The sequence below is a fragment of the Varroa jacobsoni genome, unplaced genomic scaffold (assembly GCF_002532875.2).
Source record: "Varroa jacobsoni isolate VJ856 unplaced genomic scaffold, vjacob_1.0 scaffold_1388, whole genome shotgun sequence".
Classification (NCBI taxonomy): Eukaryota; Metazoa; Arthropoda; class Arachnida; order Mesostigmata; family Varroidae; genus Varroa; species Varroa jacobsoni.
Window position 1 is genome coordinate 361,450 of NW_019214290.1, and position 19,471 is coordinate 380,920.

The 19,471-nt window shown below is 40.4% G+C and overlaps 2 protein-coding genes and 1 long non-coding RNA gene across 8 annotated transcripts in view; 2 read left to right on the forward strand and 1 right to left on the reverse strand.

Moving 5' to 3' along the window:
- Positions 1-486: 486 nt before the first annotated feature.
- On the forward strand, positions 487-5,328 carry LOC111269493 (cardiolipin-specific deacylase, mitochondrial; the record flags this gene model as incomplete). Of its 2 annotated transcripts, XM_022849124.2 has the most annotated exon segments (9): positions 487-627; positions 1,044-1,236; positions 1,760-1,945; positions 2,189-2,329; positions 2,457-2,657; positions 2,764-2,880; positions 3,131-3,289; positions 3,549-3,712; positions 3,916-5,328. In XM_022849124.2, coding segments are annotated over 9 exon segments (1,426 nt in total), but the record flags the coding sequence as incomplete, so codon positions are not given.
- Positions 5,329-7,853: 2,525 nt separating this feature from the next.
- Positions 7,854-9,424, reverse strand: LOC111269482 (uncharacterized). Its single transcript, XM_022849106.2, has 2 exons — positions 9,236-9,424; positions 7,854-8,437 (listed from the first exon to the last, which is right to left on the reverse strand). Exons 1-2 carry the CDS (start codon positions 9,315-9,317, stop codon positions 8,091-8,093), a joined length of 429 nt encoding a protein of 142 aa, XP_022704841.1. The 5' UTR covers positions 9,318-9,424; the 3' UTR covers positions 7,854-8,090.
- Positions 9,425-12,453: 3,029 nt separating this feature from the next.
- The window catches only part of LOC111269483 (uncharacterized), a 71,062-nt gene continuing 64,044 nt past the window's right edge, over positions 12,454-19,471 (forward strand). For all 5 annotated transcript variants that reach the window (XR_002685790.2, XR_002685791.1, XR_002685788.2 and 2 more), the window contains exons 1-2: positions 12,454-12,601; positions 12,889-12,968. This is a non-coding gene — a long non-coding RNA (uncharacterized LOC111269483). The remainder of the gene's footprint in view (positions 12,602-12,888; positions 12,969-19,471) is intronic.

Consider the following 19,471-nt stretch of genomic DNA (forward strand, 5'->3'; position numbering starts at 1 on the left):
ATCATTGGGTATCTAAGAGTGATAGCTAGGAGAAAGCATATTTCCTTATAGTAAGGAAAGGCTTAGTAAAGGAAGATATAATACTATATTAATTTTAGATAGTTCTTTTGTTCGCAAAGCTTATCCTTTTGCGTACCTCAATAATCAAGTTATTATAATATGGAGTATTGCAGACGTACCCCATCTATACTGAGTAATTATTGTCACCTATAATTAAGTTTATATGATTCATGGTATTTTCATTTAAATAGGTAGATTTCGCAGTTCAAAACCCATTTGTAAATTTAATTTAATTAATTAATTAAATTAATGAATTTGAATTAAGAATGAATTGAATTTGAATTAAGAAAATCTTGACAGAGTACTCCTACTGATGACAAACTGCTACCATAAGAATTATTCGCTTAGAGCATCTACCGGTGTACACTGAATTAGGGTTTACTGCCGAGTTCAAGAACTTTTTTAACTTATGATGTGCGTTTTTAGTTCGAATGCGACTCGCTCCAGTGATCATCTATCAATGCCCTCAGCAACAAACTGCCTGTCGAAATTAGATGCTGTCTATCGAAGCTACTTACTCACACGGTATTTTGTCAAAGGATGGGGTGACCCCGCGAATATACAGAAGTAAGTTTCAGGGAACTACTTACGAATTGCTAAATTTACTGTGTAAGCTGATTATAAGTTATGGTGTAGCGAAATCAGTCTAATTTTATAAGAATTTATTAATTCTAACATTGTGGTAACCTCGTCATGCCGATTTGCGAACACAGACTGTATTGTCCCTAGACTAAGCTGCAATATGCTTATCCCAGGCTTGGAGGTCTAAAATCCAAAGCAAGAGAGTTTATTTGTCTATACACATCGGACGGAATAAAATTCATTGTTTGTTCTTAATTGATCGTTGAAATATTTAATACCTGTTCAAAAATAGGCCCATCGCAAAAACGTTGCTCTCGAAATACTATGGGTACTAATAGCTAACGTACCACACACTCGTTATTTATAATTCACATCAATTTTCGAATTCGTTGCGCTTGTAGGATATGCAAGTTTCGTAAGATTGTAAGCGACCGGAGAAAATGTACTCAGTTAGTCCAGGGAAATTACCCGATACACATTGATAGAGAATGGAAGCGTGGAAGTTACCGACTTATAGAAGGACACTTTATTTCGCCGCTTGTTCACTACATGGCTGATATCGTGCCACAGGAGAGCCACAAGGCATATTTTCAGGTTGGGAGAATTTTAAATAGTTACGGAGACCGTTGGCCGAGAACACGTACTAAATCACATGCAGGAAAGATTCTAGTAGATTGCCCACGGCATAGGGTAGTTGGTCGCGCTGGGGCATAGAACCTATCGGCGTAAGTCTTTAGCTTTAATCTGGTTGGACACATGCGAATGGATGCGCTGCCCACCTGCGAAAAACTACCAAAGTCAATTATTACACTGACGTATTTTTCATGCAGTATAGAACTTACTTTATTCAGCCTTAATCATTACGTGCGATCCTGTATGAGAACCTGTTGGCCTTACGAATAGTTAACCTAGTAGAATGCAAAACAGATTTTGTTCTATGGTTCTATTTCTTTTATTCAAATATGTCCATGTGAAACAATCATGATCTCGAGAAAGTGTTTGTTGTTCATTTATGAATAGTTTTTTTTAAAAACCATATATTCCAGGATTTATTATAAGAAGGCTATTTCTTCTTTCTATAAATGGGGTGCGTGTGTGTGCTATGTTTGCGCAACAGCTGCTCGTACCAAATGAGTGGCGTCATCCAAAGCTGCGTCCGGTGTGTCTTCAGCTTGCGGGAACAGGAGATCATCGATTCTGGAGACGGACGATGTTTATCGCTAAGCCTCTTCTAAGTGAATATGGGATAGGTTCTATCATGTTAGAGAACCCTTATTATGGCTATCGTAAACCTAAAGCTCAGGTAGGAGATTGTTAGTTTTCGTAAACATTCTGGAGATTCTTTACTTATATTACGGCTAAATCTGTTTTCTTGTATAGAACCTGACTCGATGCTCTATCTGGCTGCTATGATCTAAGACTGATAAAGATCATTTTGTTTCGATTTATTGACATTTAGCATAATGTCGGTCGAAAACTCTACTAGCCATTGTTAATTGAACCGATTTCAAATGCGTATTTACGCATGCGCTTTTTTTAATTTAAGGTCCGCTCCGTTTTACAAAATGTTTCGGACGTTTTCGTAATGGGCGGGTGCTTAGTCCTGGAGAGCATCGCTCTACTCCGCTGGTGTGAACAACAGGGCTATGGACCCCTCGCGCTCACGGGCATTTCTATGGGGGGACATGTACGTATTCTTATGATTTTTTAAATTTTTAATAATAATAATAATGTTCGACTTGGCTGCAGTTTAAAACCAGCTAATGCTTCTAATAAATGTTTGCGTACCCTTTTCTCGGCCGTTTCTTTCTCAGATGGCTTCGTTGGCCGGTGGAAGTTACGACCGACCAGTTGGTATAGTTCCATGCTTATCGTGGACCACCGCGTCATGCGTATTCACGCAGGGCGTGATGGCCAATGCTATCAACTGGGATCTCCTTCAAATTCAGTTCACCGGAGATGAAAAATTTAAAGCAGAGCTTAGCAAAATGGTGGAGACCCCAGAACCTAAAGATGTAAGTGTTATTATTACGGTTAGGTTTTCTACCGAACAAATAAAATACGTACGCTTAATGTAATTTCATACAATTTGTATTGCCTACTTCAACTTTGTTACCTCAGATGAGGACCTTCCTCGCTGGGCAAAACTTTGCCCGCCAAGTTTCGCACGAAATTGCGTCGCACGACCGTCGAGAGAGAAGCCATGCGGTCATCGATGGAGTTGATGACGCTGCTTGGGTAAGTGAAACTCAATAAAATCGTTTTGGGCTAGACCTAGCGTAAGCTTCTAAATGGATTTTTAAAAACGAATTTTAAGTATAACAAATGTTTTATTTTTATTTTTAGTTTTTTTATTTAGGTTTATTATTAATAAAGGAAATTGCGTGGTTTATAGTCTTTGATAATGTCTATTAATTTGTTTCATGATTATTATCTTCTCAATTTGCTTTATTAACATTTGTTATTTTATCCCCGTGGATCAAAACAGGATGAAACTTCGTTGAGCACTACCTTGGCGCGGCTTGTGGAGAGCTTGCCAATTGAATTTCTTCAGTTACGTTCGCCGCCATCACGAGAAGAAGTCGTCGAAGCTTGGAACTTCATGCGGGGTATAATGGATGAATGCACACACCTCGGAAATTTTGGAGTACGTTGACTTGCTGCAAACCTACATTAACCTAATGAACGCCGCTCTGAAACCAATCAAGCTCTTTCTCAACTTTACATTTATTGGTTTCAAATAAGCCGGTTACTGGAAATTTTTAAATAGCCAGTTTACATTTATGTGCACTTTATAAGAATCTGAGCGGACTGCTTGTGATGGAAGAGCCATATACCAAATTGAAAAAAGGTTTCTCATAATCAACATTTTTTATAGGAATATTCATTTTATACCCCTGTTACAGACCCCAGTGGATCCAACGTTAGCAATCTGTGTCGCCGCTACCCGAGACGCCTACGTCCCTCGTGAAGGCACGCGTGACATTCGTGATATCTGGCCGGGATGTGAAGTGCGCTACATTGACTGTGGCCACGTCACCGGATTTGTTTTCAAACAGCACCGTTTCCGGTAGATATGTTTGCCGCGACTAAGTTTCGCTGCTCAATTATTATCTTATGCTTATGTAGTCAATTTCTAATAAAAAATACATTTGATCTTTAAATATACAGCGTTTTACTGAAATCTTTTAAATCAAATAAAAGTAATATTACCGCGATTTTATATATGCTTTACGCATGATGTATATTTAATGGCTTCCTTTTTGCTTTTAGGAAAGCGATCGCAGACTCGTTAAATCGAACAGCAATAAAGTATTACTCAGAACATCTGTTTGGCGTGAAGGACATTGGGGATAACACACAGCATAACCGAGTGGAGAGAGCGTTAGTCCGATAGCTTCAAGGCAAGGCCATTCACAAAATCCTTGCCATTATGCTATCAATGCTTGACGACACTTCTTTGCTCCAGAAACAAGTGTAGGTTCTATTAAAACCGAGGACAGGTAGCTATTACACAATTTCCTTTCCTTACTGCTTATGTTCCGACGGTTACGAAATGGAAACATACCCTGAAAGTGGGTACACTAAGTGTTTTATATAGCACAATGCGAAATCGTGTTTCCACTGTATACTGAATGTAGCAGTCGTTCGATGAAGATAGAAGTTGATTTATAGAAATATTTCATTCAATATCAAATGACCTACCGTTTTTGCAGTTTGTTTGCTTGTTATTTAGATGTGAAAGTGTTTAAAAAGCTTTTCATTTGTTATTGAATACGTTGTTGTTTATTAGATATTCTTTTGTACTTGACAAAATGCGAGTTTTTGACCCCTCAATTTTTGACTTAATCGAGCTTTTATGGTCTGTGATTATTCGGATGGGCATCTATTAACAGTCTATTAACAGATAGTAGCCACGATCGTATAGTTTACGTTATAAGATGGCAGTGCTTCTATTTTAAAGCATCATTTAAAAATATTTCATCCATAAGCGCATGGCAAGCAATATGAGGCTAGACACATACTTCAATGATTTGTCATTTTTTAAATGCAATAGCTTTCTACCTTGAAGGATATTGTACAGTCAGGGGAGCTGTAACGTATGAGACAGTACTAGCTATGCTGTTTTGGATGTAGGTTTAAGAGATCGGTAGATAAAAACATAGTCAATAGTAGGGTCTGGAAAGAGGTTTGACTCTTAATGAATTGGCGCAGGTCAGGAAAAACTGCCGCTAGAAAGGAAAATCCGTTTGAAATCAGTATGAACTGTTGGGTGATTGTGTGCGCGCACGTAACCGTTTATATGGAAGAAAATATTTGAGTGTATAAGGACACAAAGTCGGGTAGTTAGCCAAAAAATGACTAATCAGCTGATTATTCAAGTGACGACGACCATTACGCGGGAAGAAAAATCATCTCAGCAAGGTACTAACAGGTCTGTTCTTTCGGTTTTTGGTTGACTAGCTTAAAAAATATTTTCCCCCACATTACTTGTGCGATACGATAATAATAATAAAGGTTAATGTGATCAAAGTTAAGCATGCAAAAGGGAAACGGAAAGGGGTAACGTGTGGTGTTATATTGATTGTTTGTAATCTGTAAATGGTAATAGATACAGCGTGGAGCAAACACTGATCATTTCCAGCAGACAAATAAAACGTGGTCAATGTCCGTGTTTTAAATGGATTTACCTTTTGTCTTCTTCATAAGTTTGTAAATTTACATAGACTGTTGATGAATTATATATATATATATATGTGTGAATCGGAAAACAAGTTACCAGCATGTATTTCTAAAAACCACACTTAATTTCACATATATGTAATATAACCATTAGATTGTAACCAACAGAAATTCAAGAACTCATTGATAATTCAGTACGTGTTACAACTGATTTCGTAAAGGATATCCTACGCTGTGTAATATGTTGTAACATGTAATAAGGACCTCTCAGATCATTATGATCTATAAACCTGGATGCGCTGAGACGGATGTTGTTGTATTACAAACTTTTGTTCAGATTTAGCAGGAATAGTTGAGCTGGTCAACAAGCAGTTTCGCATTGTCTGCGTTTGTGAGACAGATGAGAAAAATTAATTCTCTAAGAACTGAACGATTTGCAATCAGCAGGCATAATATTATTTGTCCTGTACTGATTCTACTAGTCGCTTCAAGAAGAGGTATTTCTTGCCTTCGTTGTTTACCTGATATCTAAAAAAAGGCTGTTCTACTTTTTGTCCCAAGAGTGACCCATTATCATTTTGCATTAGACAATAAGTCGAATTTTACGCAAAGCTAAATATTAATGGAAAAAATTGTCTAAGTAATTGGTATGATAGGAAAGGAATGATCTGCTTTGACCTTTTGAAGTCCAGTGAAATGTTTATAGGTAAACCTTAGTTAAGTTATTTAAAAGTTAAGGCATATATATATGTTACGATCATGCATGTAAATAACGAAAACTTGCTAGCTCGGACGCAGTTCAGGGATATAAGCTCTAGTTTGCGGATATTGTTAGTCTCCGGCCAACAGCCTAGCCTTTCACAGGTTGTAGGCAGCTAACAAAGCACAAGACCTGGGAGCCGGCCGGCGCTGGGAACACTTCAGCAATCATATGTTCATGAGAGACAGGCTTGTACGGGGCCATTTTGCCGCACGAACAAGGCTTTGTACCGGTAGCGACGTTGGGTTGTGGTCCACGTTGTCACTAACGATGAAGCAAACGATGCAAGGCAGGGTTCGATCGCAAAGAGCTTGAGTCGACGGAAGGAGGCGTGGCTGACGAGGAAGGTCAGACATGCAGGGAGAAGAAGCAGCCATATATAATACCCACGAAGTCGCCAGATTTTGATCGTTGAAGCCCCACGAAGAGTAGGTGCATGGATGAAAGCAAGGGCATTAGAACCGTTGTATAAACGTGGCGAGATTGTTTAACCACTAGAGAAAGGGTCAGCCGAGAAACACTGCAGAACGGCAACATCACTGGCCATTGCAAAGCGCTTAGCTGCACAGGGAACACGCAAATGCCTCATGGAAGAAGGATGACTGGTAGCAGTGGCCGAGCGGTACGGTGTTGTTGAACAATAAGCAGGTGTCTGCACGGTTAGAGTATAAAAGCCTTAGTTGCTAAGCGATATATCATTAGTCCATATATATATATAAAGTACGTAGAACGTATAGGTATATTAAATCTGCACACAAATGCATGCGTTTTTTAAGTTTCTTAAAATTTAAAAATTTTTCTGATCCTATGCATAGCCGCTATGCACAATTTAGGTATCCAATTTAGGTAAAATACATACAATTGACATTGTTGTAATGACTGCTTTTTTTGAAGCGAGTCTTATGTTTTTCGTGCGTATGTGATCATATTCGTGTTGGGATTACAAAGGACCCCGCGAAAGAGCAGCAGACCATCGTGGAGAGAATGTATTGAGTGGGCCAAAATGCCAAAGTGTGTAATTGACAATGTAGCCCAGAAGGTAAAAAATTCCTCTGTCATCAAAAAGAAATGGAACAAAAATCAAAAACACTGCACAACCCAGTTAGAAGCTACAAAGAGACCGATTTTTCGCGGTTTTCTAGGTCGTCCGACGTCGTATTGGAATAAGCGGTTTTAGCTGTCGTAAACTAATTTAAAAGTTTCAGCTAACGTATGCTCAGTAGACACGCGTTTCAATGCCAGAGTTGGATAGGGAAAGGGTGGGGAAAGGAATACAGGGAAAGGGTCTATTTTTCGGGTAAATCGTTAGCAGGGGCATAGAAACAGCAATACAGTAAAATAATTTAAAAGGAAGATGTTACCTCAGGTAGGAGTATGGTATGCGAATAGGAACTATGTGTTTATGCCTGACAAGTCACTATGTCATATAGTCAAGTGTAAGTATGGATTGCTAACCGTATTGGGATTTCGCAGTGACATGTAAATTCATCCGATTTCAATGCGATTGAACAAGTGTGGCGTTAAGCCAAAAGGCGAATCAAGCCCGGACAGAAGATCACGAACATCTCACAATTTATTTTTTATAGCGACAGTATTGTTACGTGCGTCACCAGTAGAAGCCTTCACATAAAAAAAAAACCATACGCAGTTCGGGTGCTAACCGATCTTGGATCAAATTCCGTCAAGTTTGATTTCTACGTAGCCTTGTTTAATTGGTATATATTAACCTCAAATACATATATATTTATAAAGCCTAAATAAAGACAACTTTATTATTTCGATTTCGTTATAAATTTTATTGGATCTTCAGCGGACGCATAAGTATTCAGTTATTCGATCGAACCAAATGTTGTCTCGGGAATTTCCTCTACGGTAAAATCTTCGGTATACACCTTTTTCGTTTACTTGGGTATATTGGCGCCCTAGACCTTTGTGGCTGTTTTGGCCTATTCTATTATTATTTTCATGGTTAACGAGATCGTGCTCCTTTGATTTTCGGGCTCTCCTATATCCGATCGTAGGGATGACTGTCCACGATCGCTTTTAGGTTTCCGAACTTCTCAACGTCCGATAGCATGAATATGGGTACATGGTCCCTGTGTCCCTGATTTGCGGCATTTTTAGCATCCGATCTCACAAATGTGGGTTTGGATGTGCTCATTATCTGATGGTCATGTTGATGAATATCCGTCAGCGGTCGGGCTATCTGATGCTTACTAGTAAGGTTTAACTTCTGTTGCGCATTCTGAGTATCAGTAGCGTCTGGCCTGGAGAGCCCAGGAGCCCCCGGAATAGTGGAACCCAGAAGAGGGGGAGATGGCTCTGTAACGGTGCCGTTGAGTTGATCAAGAGCTGAAAAATAAATTCAATCAGCTCATTCACTGAAAGGATTCTACACTTTTATACCCACAATTAACCCATCAATATATTTGAGCTATATGCATGGTGTCTCAAGTTCGACCTAGTCCCAAACTGAGCGTTCTTTATCTTGCTGATTACAAACTAAATATTGAAGCCTGAAAAATTTAGCTTAGTTTGTTAGGCTGTCCGCATTGTTTGTCTCTTTCATGAAGTACCCCAGCAGTTCACTGGTCCCACAAAAATTCTCACCCTAATGACACGATGACCACGAAGATGCATGGCCTATCATCGTTTTTCAGTCGTGATGTCAAACCGAATATCCTGAACTTAAAACGCTGTAGTCACAAAGAACGTAGCAAACAAGGTTCATCCGAGCCTTGTCAAACACATTTACAACGAGAGTAATAGTTACAGCTTATTTCCATAATATTTTACCCGGTATTATTCCAACAAACTGATAGGACTTCATTGCTCTGCCGCCTTGTATGAGGGTACCCTAGTCGTCATAGCTCCACTCGGATCTACCTGGTGAGTAAGTTGCTTATTCTTCGTTAGCATATCGTAAATGCATGCGCTTAATATAGCTAAGATGGATCACAATATGAAAAGATATGCTTAGCATCACTTACTGATCTGAAAGAACTGTGGATGATGGCAAGGTGCGATTGTGGCTACTCCCTTATGAATGTATAATCGCAAATAGCTCACATAAGCTTTTTACACATTTATGTACACATGCACCTTTTTAATCAATATACATATGTATACTATGTGTTTGTATGTACTTACGGAGTAGCACGCTTGTTCTGAGCATAGCACATTCTATAAGAGTGACGCAACAAGCAAATACTATCAAACCAACAGTGTTCATCGTAATGTTTGCTTGAGCCTTTCCTTGCTCTCCAAGTGAATTTCTTTTTCTCCTGTTTTTTGCGCTTCCTCGCCTACTAGTGACGATGATGTGATGTAGGTGTATGCTCTTAACGCTTTTATAGGGGTATCTGTGGCGACTTCCTCGCTTGTTTTCGTCGTTGATATAATCTTCTCTCTAAGCCCTGTTTGTGAATGTAGCGGCGCTGTTGTTCTGCGAAGAGGCGCAGAACACGCTGGGGCTTTTGATTGAAAAGTAGCAGCTTGTGTCTCACGGAAAATTCTGGTATTTGACCAGACAGCATACGTATAGTATAGTCGATTATCCGAATGCCAATATCACTTTTGTGGCACTAGTACCGATACTACTATTGCTGCTTAAGTGGTGCATGTACCTATGTGTACGATCCCTTTAACAAATGATTCATTGTCCTCGCATGTGCGCAATAGACTTCCTTTATCCAAAGGGTACATTGAACCGAATCAATGGACATGTAACTAGATTGCGGTGCTTATACACGTTTTCAAATAAAAGTCAGCGCTAATACTCATTGTGTTCCATGGTGTATATAGAAAATGATTTGCTTGATATAGGTAATAAGAAGTAAACAGTCATTTATACTGCCATAGAAACCTAGTATTTTATTTTCATGGCTCTGTTGTCACTCGCTTTTATTTTTTTAGAGCAAAAAATATAGTCTGTCAACTAAAATTGCATACAAAATTAAATACTATGTTGCAGTTGATAGCCTCGCCTAGGCTTATTCAGAGCAAAAGTATTTAAACAAAAGTATTGAATTGATTTATCACAATATCAACAAACGCATTTACAAATCGAAATTAGAAACGTAGCGATCCAAATTCTGTAATTATTACCGTTATTGCTGCATTCCATGTTACGAGTAAGGATCTCATCTCATTAATTTTAATTTCGTTTGTTCCTTGCAAGACAGTTCCAGTTCTCCTAATCGATTGTCCTAGTAATGGCTATTTGTCCGAAAATGCAGGCGTTCCTATCACATCTTGGGAACCCTCACCTCTGCTATCTTAGCTATGTGCGGTGCGCCGATACTTTAGCTATCAAAACACGGATAAATGCGTCAAAGCTGTATGTACATCTTAGAACAATATGCCAGGAACAAGGTGTTAAGACTTTCATTCTTATCGTTACATGAGTTAAAACTAGAAATGAATAGCGGACATTTGTTTGACTCCCCTTCGGGTGAACGGGTGATCATTGTTAAATCGGTATCTACTAAATGTATGAAAACAGATACCAACGTGAATTTACATGCAACGTCAAATGCATGCATTAGGGTCTTGCACGATATCAAAGCCAAAAACCACTGTGGGCTTTATATGATAAAATACTGTTTGGGTTGCCCAGCAGCGAACAGAGTAAAACTGAACTGCTCAATGAAGGTTTTCACGTTAGTAAAAGTACGCGAAAACTTGAAAGGATTTTGCCTCTGTCCAAACTATTTTTTTAGGTGACACGTCTGAAAAAATGTCCTTTTTCACTTTGCGTTTATATATAGCCGCTTCTACCAAAGTAATTTCTTTAGCAAAGACCAGGCGATTTTGGTGATCGGGACATTGTTGAATCATTATCATAGTCACGATCTAGTTGTTTCAGTACGAATGCACTACGTGTGTGAGTACTATATATGTGACAAATAGCTGTAAGAAAAGCCGTGGAAGTTTTGGCCATTCCTCACGGACCACTGCGGCGCAGTTCTATTTCCCGTTAGTTTTTTTTTGTTTTATTTTCCTTTCACTAGCCACCTTTGAATGGCAATTGCAATGGCTAAATCACTTCAAGATGTACGTCCATATATATGCGCTAATTTTGTTTGATTGTACGATATTTGTAATCGGGTACTGAGATGGGAGATGACAGGGAAACAGACTCACCGCCAAAACCTTGCGCAACTGTGAAATAATCTAACTTGCACAGAGATAATGAGTCAACAAATAATTGATTGTCTATAAATAAAACAAGTCCTTCCTACACTGTCGATGGGTAACAGTGACTGTTTGTGGATTTTTGTGTGATGGCAGTAATAGATCAAAATGTTTGTCACCATTCTTCTGTAATCTCCTACATAACCTTTATACCTTACAACGAAAGACGATAACCCCTGTCTATATAGTGCGTTATCGCGAGGTGATCGGTACAGCTGTTACATTAACTAAGTTAGCGTTTTTGTTGATTATTCGGCTTAGTGACAGACATTTTAGAAACGCGTCAGCTACTGGCGATTCTATACCCTGTAAGGCTGCTGGATCATAAGCAGTAGATATTTTATGAGCCTAATGGTACTCTACATTTCAAGATGCTGACTAGAAGCTGGTATACCATTTGCATTAGCAACAACTTGAGATGTGCTTGTTTCCGCAGTCACATAGCACCTATATAGAGGAAACCTCATTCTTGCCATGGCAACTATAAATATACGGCGATTTCTTGTTTAAATTTCAGCACTAGCAAATGGTTACAATGGCATATTGATATTATAGGTCTGTCAGAAACACTGGAGGAAAGTCCAGAGAGATCTGCCCTAACCGAGCGTTCTAGTAGAAGCAGGCTCTTGATGTTTTACCAAAGTGATAATTCTGAAGATTTATTTATCTAATAGGAATAGCGTGAGACGTAAAAAAACTCATTCGCGAGTACTTCTCAACTTGAAACCAATTCCTCCATCAGTTAATCACATTTGCATTCACAGTTAATAGAGAACTATGATACGCTATGTTCGGAGGTTAGAAGACAATTAACGCCTCAACACAGATAGGCTTTCACTTCTCACCTCAGTGATGTTTCCGCAATGTGTATAAACCTGCTCACAATGATTGCTACAAATGAAACACATTGAAAGCAACCTATTCTGCCAGCCTATCACAATTTGTCTCAAACCATTTTCCACTAACAAACAATGTGGATTTGAACAGTCTCATCATTTGAGCACCCTAAGTCAGTGGCTGTGGGTTTGCGCAATCCATGCATGGGTGTGTATGACTGAGAATGTATACATTTGTACATAATATCATGCAGACAGCCTTCAAGGCATTCAATACGCTGGATCTTGTGCATGTGTGTAGAACAGAAAATCGCTATAACCATCAAGTGACCGCAAAACACATGGTAGAAACCAACCTCCTTTTTTACTCAGCTTCTCCAATCGGCCTATATATGTAGCACTTGAACGAAGCCAATGATAGCCAAAATCAACTTCGGGTTCGCATGGCCACCTCTTCATTGATCACTGTCTCGCTAGGATCGTGGTAAAAAAAATACACTATAAGAAAGAGCGCCAATTAATGGATTTTTTTGGTACTATTTTTCTATGTTGGCTTTTCTTTTGAGGTTAATCATAAACCTCTAACACACTTGGTGTAAATATTTAATATAATAACCGAGAGCAAAGCATCGAACATTTGACATTGCTCATTATTTGCACATGTAGTGTACAAGTAGAACTATGTGATATTATATTTGTGTATATAAAACTGAAATGGAGAAACTCTAAGTAAGATAAACGTCCATAACTATCCTTAGCTAAACGTTTCAGATGACCACGGGTTTATTCGCACACAGGCGATACAATACAGTGTGTTGAAGTCCAGTGACGAACTTGTATTAAAAGTAAAGGTAAGATAAATTTTCCCTAAATACACGCGTATAAGCATGTAGACTCTATGGAGCACGAGACGCACAACATTGCTCAAGCAGGTGACTACTTGGTGAACAGATGAGATAGCTTAAAGGTGATAAATTACGTCTGTTTTTTTTAGGTCATAGGCCTGATAGAATAGTAATCGATGATTATTCCCATATAGCTTGTTAGAGCGAATAGTGACGAAGAAGGACGGGGGGTAACGGGGTGTTTTAATACGATGATAACGCCGCTCTGGGCCTGAAACAAGAAGCATTTCCAGAGTCACATAATATATGGAAGCCAATTTTATACTGACCCGCCTACAAAAAATGATAATACCTTTAAATTTATTTATAATACTAATCTGAACAACTAATTTGAAACTTGATTTATACAATGCTCTTTCTTCACTGTTACTGAAAATTTATATACATAATATATCCTAGCTGTATAGTATTTGTATTTTTTTATAGTTCTATTTGAACTAGTTCATTGGAATTGCTAATTTTCCGGATGCATACCTACTAGTTTTGTTCATGATGTGTTTAGGATCGGACACTCCCGTCAGGAACAGCGTTGGAAATCATATTAGAAATAATATAGAAAACAGGGCGTGAATTGTAGGTATGTACAAGAGTACATTAAACGCGATGAGCCTCAGGCCTGATTCAAAAACATTCGGACGTAATGGAAGCCGGGAAATTGCAGGCAGCGCAAATATATTTCTGCAAAAGCTATAGTTGCCTTTGTAGAAGCTTTAGGAACGACTAAAGAAACATTTTAGGACGTGTTTTTGTCCAAAATACAAAAGGGCTAAGTACAATAATTGTTAAGTCAGCATCAATAGCGTCAGATACATGTATCGTGATCCAAACAAAAACAAAATATACCCTAAAGCCGTTACATTTTTTTTATATTCGACGTTATTTGATAGATTTTTTACATATAAACACACCCGTATTTCCTTCTACAAAACCCATTCTAGTACATGCATCGAGATCTCTTGTGTTTTACGGGTTCTTTACAGTTCAGGATGTCGTTGTTGAATATCGCAAGATCACCTTCCAAGCTGAGGCCTACAATTAAAGGCAGGCACAAATTTTAGCTGAGCAAATTTGTCAGTGGGACCTCATTATTTGTTTTACCATTTTCGTCCGCGGTCGTAAGCTATATCATATACTATTCAGCATAACGGTGCCATTAAGCCACCTGACGAAAGTAGGCATTATAACCGGTTGTCTCCACAGAGAGCACCATCTCTAGTCGGACCGTTAAATTTAGAACGGCACGGAGCCAGGCATAGTTCGTTTCTTTTACTTTTTGTTGTAATTCTATGAATCAGGGTGTAATACTGTTTACGTCACAATGACTCTTACTTGAAGTTATTATTAATTTCAAGCTGAAGATACGATCATATTCATCAATGTAATTAGATCCTCATTAGAACGATTAGGACTCCAAAGATGAGCTACCTAGTTTTTGGGGATGTAAGAGCTATAAATTTTTGCACACCGCGGAAACCCCTCAGTGCGAACTTCCTCTGTAAAAAGCAGATTGTTCGTGGTATAATTAAGTTAAGCGCAGTCGTTATCCAAGCTGTCTGCTGCAATGTGGCACAAGTCTAACCCCACTGACTGATTTGCTGATTTTTATTATTTATTTATTTTTTTATACTACCGGCTGACTAAACCGTTGACTCAAAAAGGTGGTTAGTTTACACGTATCGCTATAATTGAACTCTCTTGATGACGGTATGTAAATGACAGTCACAAAGGCGGTTCCGTCAGTAGCCGCCTCGGCCAGAAGGTGACTGTCGGACACTTCCTCAGATTTATAAAGTACAGTGAGATTATTACAAATAAGATAACAGTGTAGCGTAATTGACAGACCGTTTTGAATCAGAAATAAATGTATTTAGCTATTAACACTTCTTTCCATGATCCAGCTAAATATAGAGCAAGAAAAAACTATATACATGCACGTCTCTTGCGTATGTAGGTGTTCGACTGAGGCCGAACACAGCACGGTTGGCGCCATTCGAAGCAGTGACAGCGGCGGTCGGAGCCCTGCGGCCGCTCATTTCATGGTACTTTTCAGATCACACGAGGCTGTACTACCACGACAACACGGCGCTACTACAACTGCTGCTGCTAAAGCTAGCGAGATGGCCGACGATGCTCCATTCGTGAGGGCGCCGTTAGCTTCTTTGGTGTGTTCACATGTTATGGCTCCTCCTTCTTGGGCGCTGGCCCCGCCCTCTGGAGCTAGATAACATCTCGATTGCTATCTACTTCTACTGCCACCGTCATCGTTACGCCTAGCAGTAATGCTGGTAGTAGTACTACGATGTTCCGACAACATCAACGGCCCGGTCATCCGGCGCTGTTCGCTCCAGCCCGCACCGCAGCACAGTGACATACGGTCACGCTGAAAGATACCGCACGCACACAGATACGTAGACATATCTGCGAAGAGCCATGCGTACGTACGTCGAACTGTCGGGATCCGACAAACAAGTGAACAGCCCAACACAAACTGTATGGGGATTGTCGTGGTAGATGGCCGGCTATAGCTAAACTGGTCCCGCTTAACTCCACCGTACGACGATGGCACCGAAACGCTCCGTCAGCAGTTCGGGACGATAGGGGATATACAGGTTACCGTTTCGAAGCTCGTTAGGCCAGCCCCCTGTTCGTATCGATGAGGGCCATCGGCACCGTTCGAGTTATGCAGGTTTATGCTGACTGGCTACACTGCCAGATACCGGGCTGAAAATAAGCCTGTCTCTACGGGTCCTACGGCGAGAAGGTCACCACTTGGCCGTCACCATCTGGTGTCTATCATAGCCTCGTATAAGGTTTATAGTTATAAGCAGGGAGTCTCGATTGATGAGGCTGTGCGGATCTGCGCGGATCCTAGCGTATCTAGTTGTCGCCAACGCTGTTCGCCAGCCAGCACTATTTAGAGAATTGTGAGGCTAAAAGCGCGCATACATTTCGGATGCAGAACGCACACACAAACGCATATATATATATATATATAGGGCGACATGCACACGCCATGGGGTGCCTTAAAGCCTTAGAACTCCCGTCCCGTGACCGGTAGGGTCCGTGTGAATGAAAACGACAGCGCTGCGGAAATAAGCAGAGGGTAGGGTGTTGCTAGGACACGGCAGGACATGTTTGTCTCAGCCAAATAAATACAGTATTCATCTATATACAAATATACCTTTAGCAAGCATGTGCTGGCAGTACCTAGCACGGGTACTGGACCTTTATGGCATCCATCTATGTGCGACCCTTACTCACATCGGACGAGAACGATCAGAGAAGTAATTGCGAAGCAGGCATTGTCGCAGTCATTCAAAAACTGGCGATGAGAAGCAATTGGCGAAAAATTGCGTTTGTTGTGCAACGCAGAAGACTCAAAGCGAAGCCGAAGGCCGAAGCAGGAAATGACTCCAATTATCTGCAATAGATCGCTCGCTGTCAATGTAACAAAACTGGTGCCCAGTTGCACAGTGAGGCCAACTGGAACGGAGGGGGCCTTGTCGGACACAGTTTCGCCACCACCTTCTCTAGCATTGATATGGCCCAATTTATGGGCTGCTACGGAGGCCTCTGCAACGAAACTTACCTCTAGACGAGCGGTCGAAATGCGAGGAAATCAAAAGCTGCAAATTAATACTGCAGATTAGCAGTGATCTTACGACGACCAAGGAAGCACGATTTGATGCGATATTTTTTTATGCTTTACATACTTCAGCTATAACAATTCTTGCGACTGATTGCAAATAGTTGCGAACTGGTCTGTGATTTTTGACGAAAAAATTAGCACTTAACACCGCGCGAAAAAATAGATCAAGGTAAGAAGAAACTTGAAAATAAACAGCTAAATAATATTAGAGCTAGAGTCATTGCTGAAGCCCGCCATATAGATGAGTAACCGTCTGCAGCGCAGAAATTAAACAGTTACTTTAACAAGAGCTGATCGAATACGAACTTAAAATAGAAGAGCGTTTCTATAGGAATCGATATGTAAACGAAACACAGGAGTGTTGACACCGCGTCGTGCTGTCAACTACAGGATATGTGTAAATGTTGTTCATGTAAAAGGCGGTTGAAGTTGTTGAAACAGCTTCCATACTACATTAATTAATGAGATCGTTAAAGGGCGACGCTACAAACATATATGTCGATTGACTACAAAATACTTTCATTATTTGGCCACCCCTTTGCGCAGCCACGGCGGTAGTATTAATTTGGTTGACCTAGACATATTTTTTTTGCTGGAACTGCTTTGTAGTCGTTACGTTTCAAGTACGGTCGCATGTTAATCTCGCTGAGCACCATCTTTACCCCGTCGGAACTTGCTATTAAAAGATATCTTTGGGTAAAGCAACATTCGCCATTTTCGTGTCTTCCGCGACCCTTCACTGAAATTAGCGTGCGTCGAATACTTGATCATATAGCATTGCCTAGACTAAACCCAGTTGACCTATAGTATGCCGCGCTTAGCGTTTGCCAAACCCAACTTCGCGCTCCTGCTACCACAGCTGCTTGACAGTACGGAACAGAAACCCCCGAAAATTTTATTGTTTAGTCGCGATCATACTCAGCGATAGCGCTTTGGTTTAGCCGTATTTCGTTACCAGTCCACAGCGAATCAGTAAGGGTAAACCCCGTAGCGAAATTCGCCCCGATTGGCAGATGCCGGATAATTGGTACTGAATTTGGTGACCCATCACTAGACGGCCCGTGCTTTCTGAAGGTCTCGCGGATACTAGGCAATTAAACTGGCAAGCGGACTAGAAGCTTCGATTTGGCAATCACCTACAACGAGCCACGATCAGGCAGCTCGAGACCAGCCGACCAAAAGACGAACGAACGAAGTAGCGAACCACTAACAACCGACAAGGCTAAACGAGACTCTAACGTGAGCTGCTTATGAATCGCGGAACGCGGCGACAACGCTGATGATGACGCCTGCGACACCGGCAGCTTCGACGATCCCCGTCCTTTGGCCCTCTCCCACGTCTGCTCTGCATACGATAAGAGTTATCGTATGGCTCATACTGACGAAACGAGTGTCCTGTACCTGAATTAAACATCGACATGCTGCTGTCCCATATTGAGTACGGCAGAGGGAAAGCTTATTTAACAGCAGTAGTAGTAAGCGTATTACTTAGACGTAACGTCCAGAGGCGGCACCGTATTTTGACTGTAATTAGTAGTACCTCATTGATTTGCCTGGTTGTGTTTAGTGGTAACAGCTAAACTATATTACGTGGGAATAAATCTCATACCAGGACAAGTCGCCTAAGTATATTGCGGAGCCAATAGGTGCCTGTAACACCCATAAGACTCGTAGTAAGTGAGGTTCTACCAAGAATATTTTGTAGTTTTTCTATAGTTGAAAGTCTCCTCTGTGTCACAGTTACTCACGTGATGATACTACCTGTACCAAGATTTGCCTTGCCTGCAAACACATTTTCTAGATCTGCTGATAATGCTATAATCCTTTGAATTATTATCTTATGGATAAATAAAAAGAGAAGCGTAAGTATCGCTTTTTAAAACTTTAGCTCCCAGAATATGGTCATAATTCTGATCTATTTCTGCTGCTAAAATATCGAAGGCAGCAGTGTAATCGATGCCAGCGGGAATAGCAACTTTCTATTCGCTATGCTACATACATGTATGTACATGAGTTGAAAGTTATGTCAAATAGGGCTTTTCCGGTTGTAGGGGAAGGCGCACAAACAGCATCTTGCCTAATACAGTTTCGGGCTGGTTACTTTGCGACGCCTCTTGTAGTCCACGATCTATTGCGGTGTTTTGCTTTTGACGCGACAGTTTTACTGTTTGAGTATTTTAATCTGCTGGATAAAAGGGACTACTATTCCTTGATAATAGAAAAAAAAAACCGAACGCAAGTAAAGGAGCCTTAAGAGTTCGTAACATACGAGTCATATTGATAATACCCCATCCACAGTCGTGTTGCAGACCGCTGCGCTATGTAACAGCTCTTTCTATTTATATAAATAAAGTTATTTAGTGACGCGCATAATTATTCGCTGGGATGATGGACAAACGTTGGCCTCTGCTTCACATTATCTGTCCTCCAATCTATGTCCATTTGTGTCCTAATACACTTATTGCTCTAGATCCATTGGCAAATATTCGCCTGACGAATATACTTTTCTGTCAGAGACAAAAGTCCTCATCGACAGTCGCTCATCAGAGGCAAATCGACTTTGTACGATATTAATAGTCAGTTCGGATCTTAACGCGTGGCCTGCGGTATCCGGTCAAAAATAGGGAATATGCATTACTACAATGACTTGCTTCCGACTGCACCAAATCCGAATATCTGCGGTTCGATCTTGATCGGTAATTTCATAGAGCGCTGACCTGCTTAATCGCAGTGGTCCATTCGGAGCAATATTAACGGCCCTTGTACTCGTTACCTCAATCACGACAGCAGTACTCACAAT